The 9538-nt window shown below is 35.6% G+C and overlaps 1 protein-coding gene across 1 annotated transcript; it reads right to left on the bottom strand.

Annotated features, from left to right (window-relative positions):
* Positions 1–235: 235 nt before the first annotated feature.
* Positions 236–8647, bottom strand: LOC120313875 (interstitial collagenase-like). Its single transcript, XM_039356257.1, has 10 exons — positions 8330–8647; positions 7572–7816; positions 6436–6584; positions 6204–6332; positions 5379–5540; positions 4901–5018; positions 4605–4738; positions 3189–3345; positions 1385–1488; positions 236–537 (listed from the first exon to the last, which is right to left on the bottom strand). The coding sequence occupies exons 1-10, from the start codon at positions 8435–8437 to the stop codon at positions 434–436; spliced, it is 1410 nt and encodes a 469-aa protein (XP_039212191.1). The 5' UTR covers positions 8438–8647; the 3' UTR covers positions 236–433.
* Between the last annotated feature and the right edge of the window lie 891 nt (positions 8648–9538).

Genomic DNA, 9538 nt, shown 5'->3' with positions numbered 1-9538 from the left:
AACTGTGACTTCTCAAATCTGTGACTTCTCAAATCAATTCAAAGTAAATTAAGTATTTTATATGTGGAAGTTAATATGGTTAAATATAATTTCTCTTTTTTTGTGCTTTTGGCTAATTTAGTCAGCAGCTTATATGTTTCTTAAATTAATTACTCCAGAGTACAGCAATGTAATCTTATGTAATACTGTAGTAATATTTGCACGCGGTCAAACAAAAGAAGCAAATACCATATCATTCACAATAAATAGTTTATCGGAGAGTAGAATATATTATATCTACGTATTAGAATTTAATACAGTTAATCAGCTTAAACTTGCTTTACATTTACATGAAAAACAAAACCACAGGTTATTACTGCATTCTCAGTTAAGCTTGTTGAATTCTGTGTTGTCAGAATTAGTTATAACCAATAGGTAGCGTTGATTAAATGATTTAACAATTCAGCCAAGAATTGCTTCTTCGAATAGGCCGAACAATTCTTTGGTCTTTAGGGTCAAACTGAAACACTTTTGTTCCTCGGAAAAAATAGATATATCCTGAGGAGAAAAAAAGAAAGAAACATAAATGAAAAATCTGGTTTTTTTTCAGACCCAAAGATAAGTTTCCTCTTTACAGATTTCTAATGTGAATTTAGGAAAATTTGAGCTATGTGTGCAAAAACATTCATGACAATATAGAACAGACTTTGAAATTCTGAAACTTCAAGCTAACAGTAATGTGCAAAAGAAAAAAAAGCAAAGGTATATTTTGTCTGCTTTTGAGACTTGGATTAAACTTTGACTAAACTTTGCTTAAGCATAATTTATAAATCAGTGATTGATTAGGTTTGTACAATACATAAATATGTAAGTCATAAATCATGAGTTACAGATATTAGTGCCCGGGTTCATACAAGATATTAAGCCACATGACTATCAACCAATTATAAATCCAACCAATTTTGATTTAGTCCTTAAGTCATTGCTGCTCATATTTTATTTCACAAACTATGAATCAGCAAAACGTAGATTTAAGGCCATGCAGGGATATAATTACAGGCTTAATTTATTTTCATTTACCGAATTAATGGAGGATAGAAGCTTTTGTGCACTTTTGCTAGTCTTTAAGCTGCCACAAGTTACTTGTGATTTTTTTTTAAATGACGATGAAATAAAAAATTCAAAATGGTTAAAGGAGTATTAAAGAAACCACTATCTAAAATGTTAAATGCAGAAGGTTTAAAAGTTATAATGCCCAGTGCAGTTTGTAAACCCATTATGTATGTTCTATTATACTAGGAAGAAAGAATTTAATAGTGCTGATGATAATATAAATACAAATTAAGTCAACCTGGGTTCTAATAAATCTTGTTTTTCTGCCATACCAACTCACTCCTTTACTCACCATTGTTGTACAAAGCAGCATCAATTCTGGGTTTAATCCCTTTAAAATCTTGGGCTATATTTCTGGGGTATCCTTTTTCCATGCTTTTTTCCATTTCATTGTATCTGAATGGAAATAACAAATGTTATGATTGAAATGCAATATAGAAGGCACTTTAGTTAAAGGAAAAAGGATTCAAGTTGGTAATGATCAATTGAAGAAGCCAAGCCAAATACAGGAAATGAAAATTTCTTCAACATACTTTTCTCTCTAAAGGAGAAAATGACTTTATGGGCCTATCCACGAAGACTTGCCACTGCCTTCTTCTGTTTTAAAACTTTGCAGTTTATCTTACAGTCCTGATATTGCCTGGACATCTCAAAGTTTCCATGCTGAGAAGTTCAGCCAGGTGTTCTCAAAAACCACTTCCAAATTTTAGATGTTTAGCAGTTGCAGTACTTTTAAAGAAGGTGCAGAGAATCAGTCATCCTCTAGATCAGTGGTTCTCAACCTGTGGGTCGGGACCCCATTTGGGGTCGAACGACCATTTCACAGGGGTCGCCAAACAACGCAGTCCGCCATTTTTTTCCCCTTTTCCTTAGCTGTGCTACTCCCTTTCATTCTATTGGCTTTTGAAAGCCAATAGAATAGACTCTCTTGAATAGAGTCTAATTCTATTGACTTTCAAAAGCCAATAGGAATTGTCCAGGCTGTCTCCGCCCTGCTGAGCCCGCCAAAAGTCCCATTCTGCAAACAGTGCTGTACCAGTTGGGTAGTCCTCAACTTACGACCGGTTGAGTAGTCCTCAACTTACGACCAGTTGGGGGTTGCGGCATTAAAAAGGTTGAGAACCACTGCTCTAGATCATGAAAACCAATCACAGCTTTTGGATTATGATGACAGCTGTATGATTAAAACTGCTGCCTGCCATTAAGAACTGTGGGAAAGGTCCAGGGAAGATGGCTGGATTTAGTTCCCACTAAAGAAGTTAATCATGCTTAAAGTCCAGTGAATTTCAGTGAAAAATAGATTCATTCAACAGTCTGAGTCCAATCTGGTATCTTTTCAAATGATAAAAATGACCGTGGGAGAGACATTTGAATGAGTAGGAGCCAGTCAAGATTCAGACTGTTATTCCAAAAAAGGACTGGCAAATAGAAAGTATTCCTTTCTTATCTCCAGTCATCTTTGCTTAATGCCATCATTGGAAGTGGCTCAAATGGAAGAAGAGATTAAGAAGCGGTAGGGTTTTGTTTCAATACTAAGTATGAAGAGTGGGCAAATCAGGGAATATCCATTTCTATTTGTTGCTTTGGATTTGTGATCTGATTCAGTTTGGATTTCCAGATTTGACTGAGTTGCATATCAAAATGAATTACTGAATCTGTTTGGATTTCAGAATCAAATAAGGAATTCTTTTTCTACTCAGAAGATTTGGAGGCTCATGATTGTATTCTATTTCCTTGATTGCTTTGAAAAAAAACTGATTAAATTCAACCACATTTACTTTCTATCAAATATTCAAGCAGAATATTCACACATTTGTATTAGGCATTAAAAAAACCTTATGGGAAATATACTTTGCTTTACATGATCACATCAGTGTAAGCAGAACTAGCATGCTCTATCATGTACAATAGGCCTTGAGCTTGGATCGCAATGCATGGCCACCATTTTGCAGATTTTGACCTCTTTTATTTATCATCTTATTGCCACACTATTATATACTACATTTCAATTAAATATTGCTTATTAAAGATTAATATCTCAAAACTAACCACATAGTAAGCAAGTCATATTAAGATCACAGAACACTGAGCCATACCTCCAATACTTATTCCCAATGAAAAAATAGGTCTTTCCAGCTTCTGGATCACTGAATACAGCATCAATTTTCTTCACATTTCTTGGTAATCCCAATCTGTAAATGCTTTGAGCCTGGGCAATTACATCATATCCACTTAGAACCCAATATCTGTTTCCTAAAAAGAGACGGAGTAATATTAAATGTAATTATATTTTTTGATACTGTTAGGCTTTCCTCAAGTTTGCTTAAGAAAATTATTATTTCAATATTGAAATAAATGATCACTTCTGAGCCTTGTCATGTTTCCCACTGTTACATGCAGCATTTGGAGAAACCAAATACTGGTTTTAAAAGAAAGATGAAGCTTTTTTAGGTGCTCAGAATTCTATGCGTGGGCATTCATAGCTCAGGGGTCTGTATGTCTATTTCTAGCAATAAATACTTGTTAGGAAGGAAGGGGAATCCTTTGTTCTCTGTGGATTTGACACCATCCTAACTTAAAAAAAAAAAAAAAAAACAAGTGGCAGCTGTAGGGAGTTAGGATCTGGCTTAGATCTTTTCGGCAGGCTGAAATTCAGTTCTGCATTGCCAGCAGAGTTATCTTGATAAAATGCAAAGAAAAACCAGAAGACAGCTGGAAAATTAGGCAGAGGAGAGGAGGAGAAGACAAGAACTGAGTTATCTGCCCTCCAGTCACACTAAAGAAATGCCAGCACAAAGTCAGACTAGGCTATGAGTAGTTCTGAATAATTTACCAACTGGGATAAATTCAGACAGTATAGTAAACCATAATGTGAAGTGTGTGTGTGGGTTTGTGTTTGGCTTTTGGCTTAATGTGATCACTGAAACCAGTTACTAGTTTGTATAACTTAGCATAAGCCAGTGTTTCTTAACATGTGGTTCTAAGACCATTGGGGGTCCCTCCCCCAAGACCCTATCAAAAGATCCACCAAACCAAAATTATTTCCCAGCCTTTGTTAAAAAAATAATACAATTTTAAAATACACACTCCGCTAGAGAGAAATTCCCTGGTGACTGACCCAGATTGGATCCTGCAATATTATTCTGGGATACGTATATTCCCCTTCATTCACCACAGTTTTAAAAGCCCCTCAAACAAGTGTGACAAGTAGTAGCGACAATGAATGCTTCATTTTTTAATTGTCAATATGATAAATATTGATAAATATAACCCAGATAAACAAAAGCTCTTTTGTGGTCCTCCATAATTTTTAAATGTGGAAAGAGTTCCTAAGAGAAGAATAATTAAGAAACACTAGATAGAATCACCTAAAAAGAAAGACTAACAAAGTAGACATTGGTTTATTGAACAAACGAAGGATCCCCTTTTTTTCCTAACAACTTCCTCCCCCCATATGATAAGAGCAAGTCTCGATAAATTTATAAGGCAATCAAAGTGTTTTCATTACTCACCTTTAAAAAGGAATATGTTATCTTGCACAAAGTTCTCATAAGCAGCGTCGATATTGGAAGGTAGAGTTGGCCAGAAAAGAGAAATGAAATACAGATCCACATAGGACACCTGAGGATGTTTACGCCAGAAATGCCTAATTGTAAAACAGAAGCAGCATATTACCAAATGTGGCATCTTTTCAAAGAGGGAAAATTTAAATGGAGTTTCATGTCATAAAAATAATATAAGGGTCGTATCCCATTTATTGGGAAAATATTACTCGAATTATAAGAATTATTTTAAGAATGCAACTCACCTGTCTTTAAAAAACAAATATTCTCCACGCATGGTGGTAACAGCATCAAAAGTAGTCTTAGCAGAACACACGTCTGGTGTAGAGGGTCCTGTTGGCTGTATTGGGCTGTCTGTTTTTCCTAAATAATAATAAAAACATGATATGGAAGCTATCAAATAGATACTAAAAACAATTGTAAGTATCAAGATTTGCTTTCTTAATGTTAGTGTTTGGAGTAGTACAAATTCCAGTGTGTCTTTGTTGATAGTGGGAAATTCTAGCTATAATAAAATTAATTATGACACTGTTTTAAGGAATATAACTGGGAAGAATAAGCTAGTTACAAGTTACAGAAAATTTTCTTTTGGAAATCCTACTTAAATGAACAGGATCTTGCAGTTAGTAATGCTTGCACTGCTTTACAAATATTCATTTACATTTAGTAGTCAAAAGGCAGGTTTTTGCATTCAATTTAGGACTTGATTTCTCTTGGCCTTACCATAGATTGCTTGAATGCCATTGATATCATCCTGCGGAAGACGAAATAATTCTGGCGCTGTGTAGGAGTAGGTAGGATACATCAAGGCCCCAACATCCATGGAATGAGACAGACCCAACGAATGGCCAAACTCATGAGCAGCAACAAGAAACAGGTTGCGGCCTAAAAAAAAAAATGAAAGAGAAAATCCTTTTTGTAGAAAGCAATAAGAAATTCATAACTGATATACTCCTTCCTCAGATTAAAAAAAAAAACAAAATTCAACATTTAACATGTAAAGAAAAAGGAATAGTCCCATGTAGATTTAGTAATCATAGTTGACAGGGAAGGGGAAGGGGTTGGTTCCTCCCACAACCTGTATAGGCAATTAAAATGTGTTTCATTTGTCTCAAAAAAAGCAACAACCCCTTTTTGTTTGTAAACTTCATTTCTATTTCTTGAAACAGAACAAAGTTGCTGCAGAAGGCACTGTCTGTTGAGAAAATAAATCTGAAGACTTGAGGGCATGGGAAGGAAAAGGCTAAATTCCTCTTTATGGAAGGGAAGCCATGTAGGATTTGAATTAAAACTGGCTCTAATTTCTGTACCATTCAGCCTGCTCAGTCATTGCCAACTACCTGCGATAGCTACTGTTTTACAGTTTAAGTAAAATTGTAATTCCTAGTCATGTTCATCCAGGTTCTTGGGGGTTGTAGCCCATATTAGAGAAACTAGCAGATATTTCCAGGTCTACCATCTCATCTGGCTGCATCTGTAGATAAATCTCAGGTGCTTATATCCTTGCATAATCTGTATGTTTACAGTTCAAGAATGATTTAGACATACCTCTTGGGCCATCTTTTGTCCAAAATTCTTCTTCATCAAAATGAGCATCTCCCCCAATATTTTTTCCTGGTTGAAAAGCATGTGCCAGGATTCCATCGGGACCATCAAAAGGAGAATTATCACCATGGTCTAAATGTAGAAGAAGTAAAGAGTTCAGTTAGGCAGTTAATTTTTTGCTTAAACAGTGGTCCCTAAAACCAGACTCGGCTCAGGGCTAAACCTATGTGGTTACCTCTGGTGTGGAAAGAAATCATGATATCTGCTTCACCATCATAGATTCTTGTGAAAGTCAAAGGTGACACATTGCTCCAGACTTCAAATGCTTTTCTGATGGCTTCATCTGTATGAGATGGATGCATATCTGAAGTGTAGCTTACAATCCTTTAAAATGAAACAGGAATAAATTATTAGGCAGCCACAAGAGTGGTCTATCTAAACCAGCATTGGAGATACTGAGTCACACCAGCTTTCCAAGATTCCAAAGTTATCCCAATTCTGTCAGAGCCTGCAGGAAAGGATTGGTTTACATAGAAAGTAACGCTTTCTTATTGAATCTAAAATTTGTTTTATGTATATCCCACCTTTATTATTTTTTATAATAACTCAAGGGGGATGGACATATCCAACACACCTTCCTCCTCTTACTTTCCCCAAACAATAACCCTGCAAGGTGAGTTGTGCTGAGAGAGAATACCTGGCCCAAAGTTACCAAGCCAGTTTTCATGGCTAAGGTAGGATATGAACTCATTCATGGTTTCCAACTTTCTAGTCTGTTGCTTTAGCCATTAGACCAAAGTGGCTCAAATGGAAATTGATCATATTCAATAGACACTTTCTAATTTCTCTTCATAAGGGCTTAAAGCAATATACTTCTTTCCATTTAACAACAATGTGATGGCCTATATCTGCTTCCAGCTAAATTGATACTAAAGCTTTTACTTGACTGATAAACATTCCCTTATTTCAGAAAGAAAATACTTTGTGTTAAAGAGAGGCCAGGCTGATCCCTGACATACTAAACAGGAATTCTGCTTCTGAATATCTCCTAGTCTTAAATAAGGTCTTGAAAATGCAAAATGTGCTATGAAATAAAGTTTGGAAAACATTAATAGAAATTTCTCCTCACTAAATGGACTGGATGTCAAGATCAATCAAAGCTCATATTTTCTATTGATGCAGGGGCATCTGCTGGAAGGACGCTCAAAACAGGGAAGATGGCAGACACAATCATGTGACATACACATAAAAGGGGTTTGGCTTCAATCATGTGACTGCGATTTTGATTTTTTGTCTTATCCTCCTCCCTGGATACCCCTACCTGTATGTTAAGCTGATACCTGCTAAAAAAAAGTACTGCGATCCTTTTACCTGTAGGTAATACTGTTTTTTTCCCATTTAGGATTGCCTTCTGTAAGAACAAATGACCCCAAGTCAGGTACGCCACACCTAGGCTTCTTCATCACTGCCAAAGTTTTCAGGTCAGCCTTTCCAGTCACATTCAGGCCAAAAAATTCTTGCATTTTTTTGAGATTTTTAGTCAATATTTCATTTTCATCCATACGGATCTTAGGGTTTCTCTCATCGTTGGATTGGTAGAAGTTTTTTAAGTATTTCTGTTAGGAAACAAAAGTAAGGTTACTCTGAATTTAAAAAAAATAAGCTAAAATGAAAAGAAACCAAGCGAGGGAAAAATTGATGGAATTCTATGGTTCTCATTCTTTCTAGTAATACATATGATCATTAATAACATAAAATAATATCCAGCATATCGAAAAATCATTCTATGGTTTTGGGGAAGTGGATGAAGATTCTTCCCATAAATTTGAAGGTTAAAGGTCCAAAAAATAGAGTTCACTTAAAAAAAAAGAACTCCTAAAGAGATTTAGCTTTTTTAATGATGGTGCAAATTTAAGGAGGATAGTCTGTTTTGCAGAAATTAACCCTAATCCATTAAGTAATTAAATTAATGAACAAAGTATCTGTAAAAAGATGAGACACATCTCACAAGACACAAAGGTAAATATGATATCAATGGGGAAAAATTAGTTGAGAGAGAAAAGTTAAAATTAGACTTCAGTATCATTAGAGAACAGCTAAAATTTCAGCAATTTTGAGTATATATTTACCTTCATTAAATTCATGTCAGCATTACTGATTGGTGAATTCACTGGAATGGCCAAAGCAGAAAAGTTGCAGGTGAGAAGCAGGAACACCCAAACGGAGAGACCTGTCATAGTTAAAATCACTGTAGATACTTCCAGTTCTATAAAATATTTATTCCCTTTGAATGTTTCTGGGTTTCAACCATCCTCAGTTTATATAGAAGTTGAAAACTTATCTCTGCTCTGACTCATTATCCTCTGATTGGCAACCCAGCGAAGGACTCATCCTTGAGCAATAACATTTTCACAACTCCTTGTGTTAATTAAAAAAAAGCAAAAGTTTTTTTCCCCAGTTATGAGAACATATTCAAATAGTAATGCTTAACATTATCTTCACCTTACACAGGTCTCACTACTGGAGGCTAAAAGTTAAAATAAAGATAGAATTTGCAAGAAAGAGGGATAATCCTGTGATGGGCATCTCATTTAGTTTGTTGGTCTTTCACAGAGATTTCCTCTCCATACTCCTGGGAAACCCACCTTATTTTATTGGTGTTTAGGGTGAGTTTAGAAAGGAGGAAGATATGTATAAGACCTCTTAACTAGTCAGAGAATTCTGGAGTTGGAATAGGTCATTGAGGCCACAGAGTCTAACACTCTGTTGAGTACAAGAATCGAAAATATTTGAGACAGATGGATTTCTAATCTTTGTTTGAATCTACTACTTTTCTGGGCAATTGGTTCACTGCTGGATTTTAGGTTAGGGATTTTTAAAAATCTTCCAAGAGAATTCATGCCTCTTTTTGCAGTCACATCCCACTTTGGTTTCTAATTAATTACTATACCAAGATCTATACCAAGTATACCAAGACACAATACCAAGATTGGGTATGTCTAGTTTAATGAAGAGAAGGATGAGGGGTGACATGATAGCAATGTTCCAATATCTCAGGGGTTGCCACAAAGAAGAGAGAGTTAAGCTATTTTCTGAAGCACCTGAGGGCAGGACAAAAAGCAACAGGTGGAAACTAACCAAAGAGAGAAGCAAGCTAGAATGAAGAAGAAATTTTCTGACAGTTAAAACAATTAATCAGTTGAACATCCTGCTTCCAGAAGTTGTGAATGCTCAACACTGGGAAGTTTTTAAGATGAGACTGGACAGCTATTTGTCTGAAATGGTATAGGGCAGTGATGGCGAACCTTTTAGAGACCGAGAGTCCAAACTGCAACCCA

This window comes from Crotalus tigris, unplaced genomic scaffold (assembly GCF_016545835.1).
Source record: "Crotalus tigris isolate CLP2741 ecotype Arizona unplaced genomic scaffold, ASM1654583v1 scf7180000018809.685583, whole genome shotgun sequence".
In the NCBI taxonomy this organism is placed as follows: Eukaryota; Metazoa; Chordata; class Lepidosauria; order Squamata; family Viperidae; genus Crotalus; species Crotalus tigris.
This window is presented reverse-complemented; position numbering and strand designations above follow the sequence as displayed.